Raw genomic sequence first — 20,193 nt, 5'->3', positions numbered from 1 at the left:
CCTCTGAAATAGCAATCTCAACAATCACTCTTCCCTCCTGCGTTTCAACGCCTCCTCAAGGTTCCCCAAACCCTGTAACTATTCAATCTCAACAATCTCCACCAAAGCTTTATTCTTCGTCGACTCCAAATTCTCGAAAATCCCCTTATTCCACCTCTTAATGTATTCCTTTAAAAGATGCAACTTCCCTACAATATTAAAGCTCGTATTGCCACTCACTTCATAGATCTGCCACTAAGAAGACACCTCTCCTTGAATCCTTCAACCCGAAGTCACGTGTTCTCAAATCTAAAAGGAGAACTCCTCCACAAACCATAACAATCCAACATAATCGGAATATGATCCAAAGTGGGTCTAGCCATTGCCACTTGAACCACATCCGAGAAACTCTCCTCCCAATCTCCATATAAGAGGAATCTAACAAGACGAGACAAAGTAGAAGAGTATCTAACACTGGACCACCTGAAAGAAGCTCCCACAAATGTTAAGTCAATTAAATGGGAATCATCAATAAGTCAAAAAATTGCTCCGTAGCCGGGGTCCACCTTCCTCCTGCTGACCTTTCCATCGGAGACCGAGTAAACATTGAAGTCTCTGCTAACACATCAAGGAAAAGGCCATCTACCCCAAACAGAGCCAAGCTCCTCCCAGAACAAATGACGCTCTCCATCCTTAACGAGGCCAAAAACACCAGAAAAAACCCAATGAAAGCCATCCTCCTCCATGGAGAATTTACCGAACACACAAAATGTCCTTATCCACATCTCCAGCTTGGACACCCATCCCTGTCCCACGTTGAGAGAATCCCTCCCGAAGAACCAATAGCATCCATCACTATCCAATCCACAAATCTCCCTCCCCAAAGACTCCCAACGACCCTCTTAGACATCGAGGCAAGCTTCATCTCCTCAAGACACACCCAGTGTTGTTAAAGGCGCGCCTAGGCTCGAGGCGCATGTCTATCGCTTGTTGTCATCCCAAACTCACTGATGTTTACTAGGTGCGCGCCTCGGTTGCTCCTCGTCCTATTTGTCAGGCGCGCCTCACTATTTTTTTTTTTTTTAAAATGATTATTCTATTTCTTAAGCCAAAAAAGGTACTTTTGGCAACTTAATAAAGTAATAAGAAAGCCTAAGCTTATGAGAGAAGGAACTTTTGTTCAAAAGAATAAACAAATAAGAAAGCCCAAGAGTCAAAAGTGTCAACCTAACATAGAAAGAGTGAGACTGTGAGACCAACGACAAAGCCCTAGTTGTAGAGACGAACGATGAGGCCATGCCAGTTCTTTCTTCTCCTCCTCTACTTCTCTCCCCTCTCATCTTTTCTTACTACTCTCTCTTCGTCTAGTTCTCTTCTCTCCGTCTTTTTCTTTTTTTTTTTAGGCTCTGTTTTTTTCTCCTTTTTCTTCACACTTTCTTTCTCTTCTCATCTACTTCTCTCACTTCATCTACTTTTTTTGTCTCTGCGTCTTTTTTTTTTGGGGCTATGTGTTTTTTTCCTTTTCTTGTTAACAGTTTTTTTTGTTTTGTTTTGTTAATAGATTTACTTTTTGTGCTCTGTTTTTCCATTCAAAAAAACAAATTCTGTTTTGCCTTTCAAGAAAACAAATGTGTTATGTTTGCTTATATAGTTGATGGATTTACCTTTTTTATATTTGATATTAATTTTTAAAATATTGATATGACTTATGAGATATGAATACTTTTATGGTAATTTAAAATTTCAATTGTGCGCCTTACTTCACTCAGGCGCGCGCCTAGGCTCCAAAGGACCTCTAGCGCCTTAGTGCGCCTTTAATAACACTGGACAACCCCCCCCCCCCCCCCCCCCCCCGGGCGGGGGGGGGCGAATCGCAATCGCACCACTTTCTCTTCTCTAGGTCATTTAGAGCACAAAAATTCCATGAAATGATGCGGAACATCATGGATGCACTAAAGAGTTCACCTTCCCCCTTCTACCTCTCCCTCCCCCCTCCACTCATCCCTTCGTAGTCAATATAAGAGATGAGAGTCCTAATCTCCGTCTCCCCTTTCTCCAAAGAGGTCTTTCTCTTTCCATCCACCTTCCAACTATTATTAATTGAATGAAAAAAAACCCACAACCTTATCACCCTCACCTTGTAAAGACTCTCCAACAAGGTTGCCCATTGGTGCAACATTCTCCTCCAACACCTCTTCCTATTGACCCCACCCTCCCCTCTCTCATCAAGAGAAACCTCCCCCTCTCTTCCCCTGATCCCATCATTGCCAAAGGAACAAGTAACAGTTATCCAAGTCTTTGCATCCTCCTTACGGCACAAAATCCCTGTCCCCACCTACAGCGTCACCAGGCACCCCTTCCCAATCAAAAACAAATGTTGATGGACCAATGCAAGCCACAGGAGTGCAAAAAGCTCCTTCTGAGTCGTCGTCATTCTCAATTGATCCAGCATCCACATAATTGTTCAACCCTTTCAATACCTTGTGTAAGCAAAGTTCTTTGACCAAAACAGAGAGTTTCATCACATTATATGAGTCGAACATCTCGTCCACCACACACCATAATCTCATTAACATCATCGTTGGTAAGAGAATCACCAGCAATGCATTCTAGGGCCCCTTTACATCTTAAATAATCTGACACCTCCCCACTTTCCTCCTCCGAACAGCCTTCAGTTACCCCTTCATTAACTGGTGATAGTGTTTGAACATCCGGTACCAAACCCACATCCATATCCCTCACTGAACTCCTCAACACCCCACAAGAAGGAGAAGTAGAAGAAGATGGTATAGAGTGAGAAGAAAATTGATCGGGTAAAAAAGGAGGCTTGCCAGGAACATGAGCAGCCCTACTTAGTTTGACCCACTTTGTTTCTCCTTTGAGTGCAGCGTCTGCCACGGGAAAACTTGCGAAGTTTCAGAAAAAATTAGCCATGGTCCCTCATTCTTCTCAAAGCAAGAATCCATCCTCAGTGTCTCTATATCTTCAGACTCAGAAAAATTGCTTTGCCGCTTGGACAGACTCTTCTGGTTCTTATAAACACGCTTTTGGGCCTGTAAGATGGATGGACCACGAAGGACTGGATCATTCTCCATGGCTTCCTGATAGGGCCATCACTTGACCCAATAAGAGAGACCTTACGAGAATTATTTGGGCCCCAACTAACCGCTCTGGACTGTGAACAAAAAATTGGGCCTTTAAAAACATCTTCAGACGTAGGCCCAACTCTTTTATGAAAGTCCAATTTTGACCCATTGAGAGAAGGCCCACAATCCACATATTTGAATTTTAAAGCCCCATCATGTGACTTCCCACCTGCAAAGCTAGCTATCTCCCACTTTAAACGGGAAAGCTTCCGATGCTTGATGCATGTAGTCTCCTTTTTGCTTCTTCCCACACTCTCCTCCCGCGCGTGAAAGTCCATTCATCCTTGTCCTTGACAACGATCATTCCTCTGAAACTTCGAATTGTGCTTTCCTCTACGCTCGTTGCGTCTCAACCACTCTTTTTCCGATATCAGCTTGTTTTCGTCCCTTCCGAACAAAGATTCAGGTTTAGGCACAAGAGAAGGTGCAATTTCTTCCATCAGCGCGACCTTGCCACCCATTTGTCTTCCACTATGATGTACACCGGAATCACCCCACCGTCGGCAACTGTGAGAACAACCCTCCCAGTATCAACAATCTCATACGACTCAACATCACGTAGCTTCCACACAAGTCGCCGATTGCTTCGAAAAGTTTCTGGCACCAGAGATGCAGAGGAAGACAATAAAGGATGATCCACCTTTTCTACTCTTCTTCTTCAGTCTCGAGCACCCAACTCTGAAACATTAGACATCAATGAACAACTTTGCTTCGCTTCACCCCAGACATTCTTTTGCAGATTTCAGCACCCTCTGTGCTTCGTTTTCCGAAGGCAATCTGAACAGGAGAAGACCGTCGGGCAGAGTAGAAACCCTAACCCAACTCAAAACCTTTCATATCTTCGTAGCCCATTCTTGGATTCTTTTAAGACCGCCCACATCTCTGTCAAATCTCCCAACCAAGCATGATTTCAGCACAGCCTCTCGAATCGTTGTGTTATGGTTGTCAACCCTAAACACATGCCCTTTGCTTGTCGCCATACTTTCAACCTCACCATTAACGGTAACACCTGGGAGTCTTGCCACATCCAGGAACGACCGCTTCTCACCCTCGAAATCTTTCATGGCTTCCATGAACAGATAAAGAAGCAAACCAGAAAAGAAAAAGAAATAGAGATCAGAGGACGCTGGAGTAGAGGACTCCGGCGTCTGAGAGTACACAGAGACGATTAGGAATAGAGAGAGAGCATTTTTTGGGGTTTCTTATGATTGGATCTGTTGAATCAGAATTTTATCTGACAATTGGATGCATAAACAACAGCAACTCCAATATTGAATATGAAACTAACTATGAATATATTAGGATGTAATTTACTTTTGACACACTGTTGTGAGAAGGCTTCATTGACTTGTAAAGAACTAAAGCTATTTTGTAAATAGGTAAAATTGTGTATAAAGATGAAGATTTATATGTAAAATTAGATCTGATCTTGATCAGATTTAATCAACATATTTCTAAAATTCATTCCACTGTAATGGAGTTGGGATTTGAAATAGCCACCTTAATTCCAATTACCAGATAGAATTAGAAACATTGTTTAACCCACGCACAACCAGAGTGATGCTAGAATTTATTTGCATTAAAAAAGACCAAGAAATAACACTGATAGACTAACATTGAAGATGACTGCAGTCGTGATGACAACTTAGAATGGAAATTCTCATACAAGATGCAAACTTAAATTTGATGCCTCTATCTAAAATGATCACAAACTTATCAGGGGCTTAGCTTAAGTGGTATCTCCTCCTCCTTCCAAAGGGGAGGTTGAGGGGTTGAGTCCCCAGCGAGACAATAATGGGCGTGTGTGTGTGTGACTTACTACCCAGGAGAAAGACCCAAAAAAAAAAAAAAAAAAAAAAAAACAAAACAAATCACTTATGAAATTATGAAAGGAAACAAACCAACAATAACACAACTATAGTGGAATATATCATTCATATTAGAAGCCCAAAAACCTGAGAAATCATCCCAATCACAACTAATCGCCCATAAACTGCCAATGCATTCAAGCACAAATCAAACATTTCACCACCAACAGACTCATATATGATATCAACACCTTTAGGGAACTCCTTCTTTAGAACCTGAAAAAAGAAAAAATTAAAATTTTAATTATGAGAAACTATATGGGAAAAAAATTGAATTTATCGCAGAGTTCATTGGGCAACTAAGACAATGGAGCATCCACTTTAACGTTTAAACAAGAAATTGGATAAACAAATAGAAAATAGAAGGTAAATGTAGATCTTTCACTAGACTTTTTTGTAGTATATGACAGTCATTAGAAGGCATGATCAAATAGAAAATCTAACTCATGTCAAGCCCATGCCATAAAATCAAATTGGAAATTTGACAGAAGCAAGTGCAAGATAAGAATCATATAGTCCTGCAAAATGTCCATGTCATATTATGGGAACACTACTAGACATATTATGGTATCATTGGAATAAATCAATAGAAAACTGTCACGCTTAAAATCAGAGTATTCTGGAGAGTAAATTAAAGCATATTAATAAAGGATTTTTTTTTTTTTTTCCTTTTTTTTTTAAAAAAAAAGAAATAAAGTGAGACTTCACTTATCCAATTTTGAATTTACTGTAACATAAAGAAATTCTAAAACGAGCCAAACTCCAGGTTCCAGCTTGTAACCTTTGTGACGTTGTGGCACGAATTTTGTTTCGGCCTGGGTCGTGTTGTGACTCGGTTTTGACCCGAAATGACCCGTTTTTATCTTGCAAGTCATGGACCCTGTTTAGTTCTCTCTTGTAGCTCGGGTATATAAGGGCGTTTAGGGTTTGGAGTGGGATAATGAGAGAACACTGAAAATCTCAGAAAAGAAAGTGGGAGAGAGAGCTAGGGGGTTTGGGACCTGAAAAATCTCCTGATTTTCGCATAGTGAAATCTTTTACCGGATCTTCATCGTGGACGTGGGCGTTGCTGAACCACGTAAATCTTTGTGTTCTTTGTGTGTGGCATATCTACTTTTCTGTCATGATTCTTGATTGTATTTTTGGTTCACGGTCTTTGTAGAAGAAACCTTTTTACTGAAATCAGTTCTAAACCTCGCAGTCATCATTGCCTGTCGCAATGGTAAAAGCTTGGACTGCCAAGCGTGAGGTCGTGGGTTCAAGTAATAGAGAAGCTACTCTGTGCAACATAACATCAAACGTTAGGTCTCTCTCTAGTCTTTCACTCCCAATACTGTAGATGGGACATAGACTGGGTAATGCACTTTAGTTCTGAACTTCACAAGGATCTCTCCAATTAATTGAGAGAGAGAGAGAGAGAGAGAGAGAGAGGTGTTGAACGCTGAAAGTCCAGTAAACTGAGGATCTCAAGCAGGGTGGATGAGTGAACTAGGTCTACGCCAGCATTAGCTATTATCTTTGTAGGATAAGGTGGTTTGTATGCAATAAAAAGAAAAGGGGTTCTGCAAAAGTTCAGCACACAAATGCAACCCTTCTTCAATAATTAATAACCAATGCAAATCACAATTGAGTTGTGATTCCCCAGGCAAATGACAGGAACCATACCCACACAAGGCTACATGATACGAAGACGTTGTAGGCCCCCTTTACTTCCACATAATTCTCAGAAAAAAAAAGACCATTCTGAACAAGAACATGATATTACATACACAGGATACCAAAAGTGAATATTCAGAAGTCCAATATGGAAAAGCTGTACTCCCATATAACATGCTTATCATGTGAAAATATCATAGACAAATCCTTGTGCAGGAAAACATCGTATAATGATGAGGAAAAGGGACAAGTGGTCAAACAGACCAAATATCATTATTTACTGTGTTAAAAATGATAAAAAAAACCTTATAAAGGCTTAGTCAGGAAAAAGGGACAATATGTGGGATTTGTTACGACAAACGCAGCGAACCAAGCAACAATTACAAAACACGACAGAAAAATAAACACACCACACAAAGAACACAAATATTTATACGTGGTTCAGCAAAGCCTACGTCCACGGTGGAGATTCAGTGAAAGCCTTCACCATGTGTAAAATCGAAAATTACAAGTTTCAGCCCTTCACTCTCTCTGTGTACGATTTTCAGTGTCTCTTGATGATCACACTCCAAATCCTAAGCACCCTTGTATATCAGGCTACAAGTGAGTACTAATTAGGGTCTACGACCCATGAGCAAAAACGGATCAAAAATTTTCCTTGGGGGGCAAGCCCTTGAACTAGTCGCAACGCGACCTGGCACCAAATTCGGGCCACAACATCACAGGATTATAAGGTACTATTAATTGAATCGAACTGAAGTAACAATAAAATAAGCATGTCCAAAATCAGCTTTAATTGAGCACACACAAAATATATTATCTTTCTAAGTTTAAATCAGGAAAAAGGACAACTACGTCATCAAAGATTTCCGTGAACTTCACAGTACCCATAGGTTTAACAGGCTGAAGTAGAGAGAACTCTATGTTCCTTTTTACATGTTTTAATTGTTAGAATTTTGACGGCCAAAATATTTATCTGAAATTTAAATATTATATTTTGAGGTGCCAATGAACATCTAAACACATCAAGAAAGCCGCAAAGCAAATAGAATCTATCTCAAGAGCTGGATTCACTTCTGCAGTCCTCCCCTCTCGGTCCGAAGAGAAGAGAGAGGAGACGAGCAGAAAATAGAGCAGAATAAAACAAGAGGATTGCTACACATACAGTTTTGATATCTTCCGCTTTATAGTCTATGACTCGATCAACTCCCAGATCTCTCAAAAGTTTAGCCTTTTCACCACCTCCACAAGTTGCAACCACTTTATTTCCAGCTATCTTTGCAAGCTGCACTTACCACGGTTCAAATTAGCAGAGTTCTCATCATAAATATGAGAGATTTGGAAAAAGAAAAAAAGAGAAAATTTTATGTTCAACCAAACATGACATGATTATATGAATAACACATAGAAAGAGAATTCTTAGGGGAAATATTGAACCCAAAATTGAGCCCCCATCCTCCTGATGGTGCCATCTAGCTCACTTGTATTGTCTTTATGTGGCTACCCGAGACCTGCGCTAGAATTTTGCCTCTGCGACGTATGTGTAGACCACTAGTAATGGGAAAAGCCAAACCCCATCATGTAGCCCACTGTTGCCTTTGGACCAGAGTAAATAAATAAATAAATAAGGAACAAGAAAAAGGTGAAACTACCATCAGCAGGATTTCCAGGACAATGTGCAATTCCGTTAATTGTTGCCAGTTCTGTGATGCAAGCACATTAGATATTGCTTGTCTGCAATCTTTATATATTAGAAAGTATAATTTGTTTCCACTTTCAACTTCAACAATAAGTAGATTGCAATCTAATTAGCCAGTGGATGACTTGCATGCTATTTTTTTTCCCTTTTCTATGTACTAATTCTAATTAGATTGTTTTTTCCCCAAAACCGGCAATGGTAGGAGCCTCATGCACTGGGCTAACCCATCCATTTTTCTTTTGTCTGTGCATACCACCAAGTTAGAGACAGCCAACTTGACTTTGACTAAAACTATTTGGTGGAAGAAAAGGATCAACGGTCATCTCATCATCAATTCCTAGATCAAGTTAAGTTATGATATGACCAACACTTGGCGTCTCATTGTGCAATCACGACAGGCTAGTGCATAAATGAATCATCAATGCGAGACTTTTAAGGAAACATATTACCCAAGGAATTGATCTCTATGCCAGTGAGTTCAAAATTATTAGGGTAGTCCAAGATTTAACCATGACAAAAGAACATATTGGTCAAACAAGAACAGAAGGTGTCAAAAGCGCTCAACAAAAAGACTGGAGTTACGGCTCATGGGGGGAAAGCATCCAGCAACTAAGGACCCAACAAGACTCGACCTGATTGCAGTACAAAAAAGTTTGAATAGGACAGGCTTAGGCCTCAAAGGTGGGATTAGTTCTAACACAACTGGACTTGACCAAGGAATCCATAAATGTGTTGTGCCATCCTTTCCCCATGGTAGAATGTAATATCTTTGTGTTGGCAACTTTTTTCCCTAGGTAAATCTAGTGTTTTCAAATTTTGAATGACATAAGTCGTGCATTGCAGCTTTTAATTATATTTATTGGTCAAAGTGTGTCTCGGTGAGTCAAACTGAGTGAAGCAAGAAGTTCAGATCTTCAAAACTGCAATGCGAAGGTAAGAAGATCTACAACAACATTTAAACTCACATCAAGGATGAACGCACTTAGACTTGGGTGAAAATGTTTTTAAACACAATTTTTAATTTTTTATGCTTTTAAGGACATTAAAAGAGTTTCTGAAAATATCACATTTAAAATGAATTTTGAATGGTGCAAGAGTGTTGCAATGGGAATTGCATTGGGACAACTTGTCCGGTAAGGTGTAAAGTTTTCTGAGAAAATGCACTGGTAGAATTTTTACATGCACCAGTACAGAGTGCTTTATAAAAGGTTAAATGTTTTCCAAATATTGCATAAGTTATTTTTCCAACAGTACAACTTACTCCACTAAGTTTTGCATCAGTACAGCTTATCTTTACACCGGCACAACTTTATGCAGGGTTTGCAAAGTAGTCTTTCCACTAGGAATATGCACAAATTTCCTAATCAGTTTCTAAATCTTTATGCATATCCCTGAGCATTTTGCACCAAGATATACAGTTTTTAACACTAGGGTTGCATGGAAAAACATAAGATACTAAAGAAGTTTTTCAAATATGCTCTTTTTTTCTCTAAGTTTATTAAACCAAGTGAGACGTGAGTTTTAACTTGGTTCTTCCCAAGTATTTTTCCTTTAATTCACTTACACACACGTGTATGGAGTTGAATTCTTTATTTTTGTATTTTGATATACCTAATCATGGATTTGTGAGAATAATGAAGAAGTTGCACTTCATAACCACTCTACAACAACTTGCAGAGACTTACACTCGTTTTGGGTGTAGCATATAATGAATGAAGAAGAGAAGTTGATCGTTGGGTGGTGATCATGTTGATGCAGATAGCAGTGGGCTTGTGGGCCTGGGATAGGAGTTTAGACTGACTGTAACATTGTAAGTCGGAGTAAATCAACAACTAGTGATTCTATGATTGGTTTTCCTGGGATGAATATCTCATAGTATTTCTTGTTTGGGTTTTCCACAAAAATATTTGATGTCTTGAAATTCTCTCTCTACTTTACTACTTTATATATCTGCATATTACTGTGTGGTTGATGGCTTAAAGTCCAAAATTGGCAATACTCAAGTAAATTTGGTGGGGGGGATTGTGGGGATATTTTTAAATTTTCATATTTACAAAATGAAATATACGAACCAGGTAGGGGTTATTGTTTCATAAGTAAAATTTCCATCTTGCCCAGGGAAAAAAATGAAATATAACAGAGTTGAGGGAGTTAAATGCCTTTGTCTTTGCTTTTAAGCATTAAAGCCAAGAGTGCGAAAAAGTGGTAAAAAGTAGATGGCATAATTTCACAGGCATATAAGCTGAACATAGATGGTGATTTTTAAGCACAGTACTCCCTAGGTAGTTACATGGTGTGAATATTAATTTGCCAAAGCACAAATGATTACGTAACTCGTGGGTAATGCTGGTACAATTGTAAATGATACATTATGTGTATAATTACATGGGATTACATTTGAGGATGAAATCAATTCTGAGAATGCATTGAACATGTTTAATGTTGATCGGATCAACTGCTTTGGAAACCTGCTAAAGAATTAGAAGGTTTTAAACCCAATAAAAAGTAATTACATGAGACCAAGGTGGAAATAAAATGTATTAGGATAAATTCAACTAAAAAGGTATAATTAAAGGGCTAATTATAATTTATTTGAAGTTAACTAAGTATAATTCTTGAATAACAAAATCTTAACAGCAATAACAGAAATTGAGAATAATCTACATACAGTTGAGATTATGTTGGACTGTCTAAGAGAGTCGGTGTGTCATACGACCTCCTTAAATTAGTCTGAACCACTTGAGATAGCAACTATACATTTGCACTGCTTATTAGGTGAGAGTCGAAGGAAAAGTCTGAGACTGACCTTGCGATGATTACCATGCTGGAGACATGGTCCAGGACCTACCTATTTGGGAGTGTATGATTGCATATTGATGACAAGAAAGACTAAGGTTACTCCAATCAATGTCGGAGACTAGATTTCTGAAGGAAAATTTAGAAAAATCCTGAAGAATTGTTTAGAAACTGATAACATCTCAAATTATACTGATTACAGCAGACAAGAGGGTTGTTCCATTTATAATAAAACTATTAATGACGTTTCACTTCTCTAAACTGACTTTTAGGCTCCCCACAGGGCATTAATAACAACTTCTACTATTCCCATGACATCCTCAGATTTCCCATACCGTAATTACTACTTAATAAACTTTAACTAGACATTTTTCAAGACACTAATGAGTAGACACTTTCTGAAACACCATAAATTATTTGCATCAAAAATAAAAATAACAATTAGTTAGATATTAATTATTATATGAAATCGGCAGTGACAATATATGAAACTTGATTAAGCAACTTGAGATAAGTTAAACTTGATTAGTATGCCTTTTATGAAATGCTTTTATATATGGAAAATAGGATAAGAATCTAAGATCAATTTGCTGAGCAATGAATCTGTGAGGAGTTTTTTGATGAGCTTGTGGGCTGACCCCTCTATACCTTTTCTGGTACTCATTGATTGGCATGGGATAGAGAGAGATGTGATGGACCAAAGCTCTATTCTAGAGATTGTTTCTTTGAGTGAGTTTTATTTGAGTGGCTTTTGTAGTACCATGCAACGAATACTAGTTAGTATTTATTTGGTTTATGTTAGTTTATATTGTGGACATGATTTTTGAGATGACGTCACTAGGGGCGATTTCACCATACTAGGGGCAATTTTGGGAGATTAGGTTTAGGGCTTGTTCTTGGCTGTGTATATGCTATGGGATGAAGTCCTTTCTTGAGGTTGCACGGCTGCCGAGGATTTCATTGGGGGGGAGTGTTAAGGCAGCAATCCCTCATCGAGGGCCATCATTGTATCTGGAAGAGGCGTAGTTGAAGGGAGAAGATTGATGTGGTTGTCCTGCTTGGTCGGACGTTTTGATAAAGAGGTTGGAGGTTGTGATTAAATTGAGGAGTGGGTGGCAAGGGCGTGGAATATGTCGTGTGGGGTGGGTGTGACGCCATTGTCGGACTCTCTTCTTCTGTTCAGGTTCCCATCTCCGGCGGAGGCGCAAAGGGTGTTGAAGGAAGGACGGCGACAATGGGGATCTGTTACACTGAGGATTGATGTATGGTCTTTAGGGTCGGTTGTTGTGATGTGCTCAAGGACAGAGGGCTTAAGCGAATTCGGCTGTTAGGGCTTCCGTTGCATCTCTAGTGTCAGGCACTTTTTGTTGAAGTGGGAGATTTATGTGGTGGATTTGTCAGTGCGGAGGCGGATGAAACGAGGGATGCTGAAAATGTCAGGATTACAGTGAAGGTTGGAACAAATTGCCCAAAATTTTTGTTTATACACAATAATAGGTTCTGCCACTGTAATGTTTCCAATTTTTATCATTTTCCATTTTCTGGAATTTTTTTATTTTTCGAAGGTATTTTCGTCTTTTATCGTTTTGCGTGTCGGACATCGTGGGGTGTGCCGGGTATATCAGAGTATTGATTGGGACATTTCCTTGGGTTCAGGACTCTTGGAAATACATTGGTTGCCATTTCGGCATTTTTCTGTTTTCAAGCAGGGAGGTCTGAGGTGGGACCCGCTATCGGGGTTGTTGTACACGGGGGTTGTGTCATGGGTCCACTGCATTTCATGCGTTGTTAATTTTGTGCATAAATTAATTGTTCAATATACTTATGTGTGGTTATGATTTAATTTGGGTATATATATATATATATATATATATATATATATATATATATATTATTGTAAAAGTAAGATTTCATTTATGTATGACCCGCCAATGATGCCTTAGCCATTATAATGGCCTTAAGGCCATTTTCTGGCCTTTGTATTTCTCTCTCTCCAGCTAATCTCTCTCCCTCTTTTTCTTATTTCCTTTTTCTTATTTTCTTTTCTACTAGCTTCAAAGCTTGATCCCTCTTTTGTCTTTGAGAATTGGGTTTAGCCACTTAAGGCAAAGTTGGAGAGCTCGTTGAGGCCGTCGTTTTGATCGGAGCCAATCTCCATTTGGCCACCAATTGGGAATTCAAAAATTGGGCATTTTTAGGGCTTTTTCACCAATTTGAGGTACGGGTGCTCTAATTCACAATTTCTTGGATTTCTTGTGAATTTTCCCTTTAATTTGACTCTAAGCATGCCTAATTTTAATTTTCTTGATTATGTTTGTTGTGGTTGTTGGTATTTAAGGTGATAAAGGCATGCTATGTGTTAAGTGAGCCTATAAATATGATTAAATTCTTTGTGGTGAAGAAGCATGCTTAGTGTTGATGTATTATATGGCCTATGATTTTAAATTGCTATAAAAAGTGATGTTGTAGTTATGAAAATAAATAATTTTATTTTATGCCTTGTGTATTTAAGTTGTTGGATTTGCGAATTGAAAGTATGTAAAATGCAATGATTTAGAAATATGAGAATGTGATATTGTGTGGAAATTCATGTTTTAAACATGCTTGAATGATGTGGATGATATGTATGAAATTTCTATATTGTCATGGCATTAAAGGATTTGCATAATTCATGCATTACCATTGGGAAAGAAAAGGGAAAAGTTGTTTTGAAAGCAAATGAAATTTTTTTTGAGAAAAATGTTTTAAAATAATGGTTTGTGAAAAACCCGGACGCCTAGGAGGTGCCTAGTGATCCGCGGCGTTAATGTGGTCTAGAAGGGACTAGGGAGAGACCCTAGCGTGGTTGAACTACCTAGGCCGGATACAACGCCTTGGAGTTGCCTTGTGGTCGTGGATAGTTAGCCAATCCTCCTCTCGTGACGCCTTAGAGTCGCCTTGGGTCGGATTGCACTAACGGTTTGGAAAGGTGAAACGGTATTATTTCGGAAATGGGGAGCGACATTGCATGGCATGGAATTTCATTAGCATATATTGCACACTTGGTAGTCGGATGACTTGTATACGTACTTGTTGATGTTATTATTGTTTTACTTGCTTCCCGAGGCATGATCCCGTTCACTTTTACTCTATTCTTATGTGGATTCACAAGGTCCTAAGAGGTGTGTCATAGACACTTCCTACTGAGCGGTTGGCTCACCCCATTTTATTATTAACATTTTTCAAGATACGGAAAGGAAGTGGCGGACGATGCTCCTCCATTGGTTTTGATGGGTTAGTGGACTGTTTGGACATACTTTGTAGCTATGATCTCATTTTATTATTATTATTTATTTATTTATTTATTTTCTTAGTTGAGACTCACACACACGGCCTCCACTGAGGTTTGAACCTCTGACCTCCCTTTGGAAAGTAGGAGCTTTGTACCACTAGGCCACAGGCCACAGGCCTGTTGGTTTATTATTATTATTATTTTTTATAAACCCTAGGATGACACGTATATTATGTATTAACATAGGAAAGGACGTTAGTGTCCTTAGTTGACCTTGGGTTCGGGTAAGGACCCGGTTAGCGATTCGGATCCTTGGGTTCGGGTCGTTACAGTTACAGAGTTTCGATTTGGGAAGAGGTATTGCCACAACTTGTTCCCACAACAGAAAGCTTAGAAGGCAATGATGGGGCTCATCTTATGACAGAGGAAGAGTGGTTCCAGATTCTTAGTTAAGGAGAGAAAAGGGGTGATTGAAATTCAAGAATGGTTAAAGGAAAGGGAGAGACAGAGAGCAGTGAGATGTGTGGGAGGAAGACGATGGGGGAGTCACGCGCCAGACAGGAGCGTTCGGAAGGAGTGGAGTAAGGATCCACTTGGAGAGTGTAGAGGAGCTTAACCAGATCGCATGCCCTTATCTTCAGCTGATGGGGTTGGGGATAAGGTTAGGTGGGCACGTGACCAAGATGCCATCTTCAAATGGGCTGGGGAAGGTGGTGGTTTGGGCCAGAGGTTGGTAGGGCAGGCTCAAGCTGAGCCCATGGTGAGAAGGAAGTTTGGGTTGAGGCCATCCAATGGGTGGACGGGCTAGGTGAGGGATGGAGAGAGGTACAGAGATGGGCTTACTCATGTGGGCCGAAAAAGAAGTTTGAATGATATGGGCTAGCTGTATGGGCCAAGGTTTGGGGGAGTGGGGGTGAAGTCAGATGGGCTACCTGGGGTTAATGAGTGTGGGCCTGTGGGGAGGTTCGTAGTGACGGGCTTGTTTGGAAAGGGGTGGCATTCATTATCAGTACTTTTTCAGTTTGAGGAAGATGGTTCGAAGTGGCGTTTTTCGGGAGTATATGGGCCTGTAGGTGATGTGGAGTGTAGAGAGATGTGGGAGGAACCGGGTACCATTAGAAGCAGATGGGGGGGTCCATGGTGTGTTGGGGGGGATTTTAATGCTGTCTTTAACACGAGTGAGAGATCTTCTAGGGGTGCGTGGGATGGAGCAATGGCTGACTTTTCTGAGTTTGTGGAAGCTAACAGGTTGTTGGATCTTCCCATGGTGGGAGGCGCATTTACATGGTCGAGTGGGCCGGATCCTCCTTTTTCTAGGCTGCATAGATTTCTAATTTCAGTGAAGATGGAGGAGAAATTTCCGGATGTGTCACAAGTGGCGTGTGTGCGGGCAATCTCTGATCATATTCCTATTTTGCTTGATTGTGGAGGGATTAGAGAGGTAAAACCCCTTTTAGATTTGAAAACATGTGGCTACGAGTGGATGACTTCAAACAAAGGGTTATGAACTGGTGGAGTGCTGATGATGTTAGAGGTAATCCAAGCTTTCAATTGGCAACTAAACTGAGATACTTAAAGGGAGGCATTAAGGTTTGGAACAAGGATGTGTTTGGTAAGTTGGAGTGGAGGAAAAATCAGCTACTTTTGGAAATTTCAGAGTTGGGTTGGAAGGAAGGTGCTGAGGGGATTTCAGTGTTGGAAAGGAGTAGAAGGGAGGAGTGCAAGGCTGAGTTTGAAGAGATTGCAGTGATGGAGGAAGTTTCATTGAGACAGAAGTCGAGAGCCCTGTGGCTTAAAGAAGGTGACTGAAATACTCAGTTTTTTTTACCGATTAGCTCATACTCATAGAAGAGGGAACAGCATTGGGAGGATAAGTTTTGATGGTGTCATGGCTGAAACTGAAGAGGAGATCCGGATAGGGTTTGTGGCATTTTATTAGGCGCTGTTCACAGAGTCTGTCTCTTGGAGGCCGGGGTAGGATGATATTGAGTTTGATACAATTTCTGATAAGGATAGAGTGGGTTTGGAGAGGCCGTTTGGGGAGTAGGAAGTGCTGGAAGCTCTTAGGAGCTGTGACGGAGATAAAGCTCCAGGGCCGGATGGGTTTACAATTGCGTTCTTCCAAAAGAATTGGGAGGTGGTGAGAGCAGATGTGATGAGAGTAATGCATGCTTTTTTCGAGGAATGTTGTTTTGAGAAGAGTTTGAATGCCACTTTCATTACTCTTATACCTAAGAAGGGTGGAGCGATTGAAGCTAAGGATTTCAGACCAATTAGTTTGGTGGGCTCTGTTTATAAGATTATTGCGAAGATTCTGGCTATTAGGTTAAGTGTTGGATGGGCATTTCGGAGTCTCAAAATGCGTTTGTTAGAGGAAGGCAAATTCTCAACCCGGTTCTTATTGCTAGTGAATGTATTGATACAAGAGTCAACAGTGGTGATCCAGGGATTGTGTGTAAATTGGGCATAAAAAAAGCATATGACCATGTGAATTGGGTTTTCTTATTGTATGTGTTGGAGAGGATGGGGTTTGGAACCAAATGGAGGGGGTGGATTCATCAATGTATTTCGACGGCTCGGTTTTCTATCTTAGTGAATGGGTCACCGGCAGGCTTCTTTACAAGTTCAAGAGGTTTATTGTAATGGAAGCCTTTAGTAGACTCATGAAAAGGGCAGACATACTGGGCTTTATTCAAGGTTTTTCGGTGGGGCGTGTGCTAAATCAGATTGTTACATCTCACTTGCTGTTTGCTGACGACACTATTGTTTTTTGTGATGCGAGTGTTACTCAAGTGAGACACTTGAGGTGTGTTTTGGCCTGTTTTCAAGTGGTTTTGGGGCTGAAGATTAATATTAGTAAGAGCGTGATGGTTTCAGTAGGGGATGTGGATCATATTCATGAGTTGGCAGCTATTTTGGGTTGCGGAGTGGAGGCTTTTCCATTTTCTTATTTGGGGCTGCCATTGGGTGCTTCCACGAGGAGAGTTGCCATTTGGGATCCAGTGGTGGAACGTTTTCATAAGAGATTATTTGGGTGGAAGAAGCAATACTTGTCGAAAGGGGGTAAACTTACATTGCTGAAGAGTACCCTTTCTAATCTACCTACATATTTCATGTCTTTGTTTCCAATCCATAGAACAATGATTAGTAGACTTAATAAGATTCAGGGGAACTTTTTGTGGGGGGGTGTAGGGGAGGAGTTTAAGTACCACCTTGTGAAATGGGAGAAAGTGTGCACCCCGATACAAAGAGGAGGCTTGGGGCTTCGCAGGTTGGAAATGTTTAACAAAGCTCTGTTAGGGAAATGGCTATGGAGATTTGGGTGCGAAAGGTCCGTGCTTTGGAGGCGTGTGATTGCTTGTCGGTTTGGGGAAGAGGAGGGAGGTTGGATGTCTAGAGGTGTGTCTTCATCAGCAGGTATGGGTTCATGGAAAGGTATTAGGAGGGGTTGGGAACTTGGGATGACTTCTCTAAGCGGATACGGTTTAGAGTTAGGAATGGTCGTTATGTGAGGTTTTGGACGGGTGTTTGGTGTGGGGAAGTGGTGTTGGCTTGTAGATTTCCTAGACTCTTTAGGATGGTTGAGGAGAAGCATGCGGTGGTGGCAGATTATTTTAGGCTAGAGAATGGGAGAGCTAGTTGGGATGTGAAATTTCGTAGAAATTTTAATGATTGGGAGTTGTTGTAGTTTACCGATTTAATGGGATTAATTTATAGTCAAGTGGTGGAGGGGGAAGGAAGGGATGAGATGGTGTGGATGGGGGATTCTAGAGGGGTGTTTAAGGTGAGGCTGTTTTATCAAAGTCTTACGAATTCGATAAGCAACGGTTTCCCTGGAAGGCTGTATGAAGGACTTCAGCTCCTCTGAAGGTGGCTTTTTTCACATGGACAGCAGTACTTGGCAGCATTATTACTCTTGACAATGTCAGAAAAAGATGCCAAATTACAGTTAATTGTTGTTGTATGTGTAAGAAGGCGGGAGAGTCGGTTAATCATCTATTGCTGCACTGTAAAGTGGCAGCAGATGTTTGGAGTTTGGTCCTGAATGTTTTAGGGGTAGACTGGGTGGTGTCAAGTAACACGATGGATGTGTTAAGAGGCTTGGCGAGGGAGACAAGTGGGAAGTTGGGTTAGGAAGGCGTGGAGGGTTCCACCGCTTTGTATTTGGTGGGGGTTGTGGCACGAGCGGAACAGGAGATCTTTCGAGGGAAAGGAGTCGCCGGTGTAGGTTATTAAGGCGAATATTTTGCATTCTCTTTGTTCTTGGGTTAATGGGAAAAATTGTCCATCTATAGATAGCTTTTTGGATTTTGTTGACAACTTATCATCATTGTAATGGCACATTTTGCGTATTTTGTTTGCTTTGTTAAGGGTTCGCTCCCCTCTGAGCGCTTTTGTTAATATATTTTTACTTATCAAAAATAATAATAATAATAATAATAATATTGTGGACATGATTTATTGGAATTTTTTTGTCAATTGATGAAATTCTTATTTGGATTTATTTTAGGTGGTTATTGATGTTGGAATAGAGCACCAAGTTTAGGTACATAGACTAGATGTTTCACTGTTTAAATTGGGGGTGTGACATCTTGTGTATTGGGCAATACATTACAAATAAGCAATCAGAAACTACCATAAAAAAGTTCTATTAATATTTAGAAAATAAACCTGGACTGCAAACTGTCCAGTCCCTCCTGCAGCAGCAGTGACGAGGACTACTTCTCCAGAAACCATTTGTGCTGCCTACAAGTTCCCAAAAAACCACGTTGTCAACCAACTATTATGTCCGATTGACACAGCATTTATGAAGCATATAGTGGAAAAAGCCAGATTTTTGTTGATAATAATGAAAGAGTCAAGATCAGAAAATACCACAACTGACAATATCTTGAACAAGTCCGATTTCTTTTAAAAAAAGTAATAAACCTTTTCTAGGGCAATTGATGCAGTAAGTCCAGATGTAAGCATGGCAACAACTTCAGGATCTGGTCTGGCAACAGGAAGTATGTGCTTTGAGGGAACCTAAATTATACAAAAGCCATAATAGATAAATTTAATAGTCCAGTGAATTATGATTAACTAGCAAATGGATATTGTGAACAAGGAAAATAAAAAGACAAAGCAAACTTTGTAAAAGACAAGAACCAGTATTTTTTATGTAGTGTACCATCGTGAATTCAGCATAACTTCCGAAAGTCATTAGTGCAACAGGAGTTCCAACTTTCAAGTTATCAACAGAATCGCCCACTGAAGCAATAATTCCAACAGCCTGAAATATAAGGAGAATGATTTAATGGGCAGAAAAAAGAAAAAAAAAAAAGAAAAGAAAAGAAAAAAAAACAGAGAGAGAGAGGGAGAGAGAAATTAATAATGATCACGAGAATTGATAAAATATAGTTCACCCGAATATTACAAAAATCATTTCAACTGAAATGTAAGAAAATATTCTGCACTAAAATTGCACACTAGTGCAAAAAATTATCAAAATTGCAAGTCGAACAAACTGCCCTGAAACTCATGTACTTTAAGTAGGCTTCTGACAAACATTTAAAAGTTCCAGAAGCAATGCTGATCAAAAGTTCACCATATGGTGACTACAGAATGCAAGATTAACTACAAATTTCTACAAGTAATATCCGCATCATGACACCATGTCACTCAAATTAGTATTTTCTCCTCACCTCGAAACCAGCATCAAATGGAAGAAGGGAGCCAAGGTCTTTGTTGTTGCCACTGAAATAACGTCCCGAACTAAAATTTACCTGTGCACAAAAT

At 40.0% G+C, this 20,193-nt stretch overlaps 1 protein-coding gene across 1 annotated transcript in view; it reads right to left on the bottom strand.

Annotated features, from left to right (window-relative positions):
* The window catches only part of LOC132300732 (uncharacterized), an 85,645-nt gene that overhangs the window by 18,061 nt on the left and 47,391 nt on the right, over positions 1-20,193 (bottom strand). Inside the window, exons 9-14 of the mRNA XM_059797941.1 lie at positions 20,100-20,180; positions 19,586-19,687; positions 19,345-19,440; positions 19,087-19,161; positions 7,815-7,934; positions 5,081-5,209 (exon numbers count right to left, since the gene is read on the bottom strand). Of these exons, the coding sequence (XP_059653924.1) occupies positions 5,081-5,209; positions 7,815-7,934; positions 19,087-19,161; positions 19,345-19,440; positions 19,586-19,687; positions 20,100-20,180 (603 nt within the window). The remainder of the gene's footprint in view (positions 1-5,080; positions 5,210-7,814; positions 7,935-19,086; positions 19,162-19,344; positions 19,441-19,585; positions 19,688-20,099; positions 20,181-20,193) is intronic.

The sequence above is a fragment of the Cornus florida genome, unplaced genomic scaffold (genome assembly GCF_030987335.1).
Source record: "Cornus florida cultivar Cherokee Brave unplaced genomic scaffold, ASM3098733v1 CherokeeBrave_3.0.0_Hap2_Chr03, whole genome shotgun sequence".
NCBI classification, from domain to species: Eukaryota; Viridiplantae; Streptophyta; class Magnoliopsida; order Cornales; family Cornaceae; genus Cornus; species Cornus florida.
This window is presented reverse-complemented; position numbering and strand designations above follow the sequence as displayed.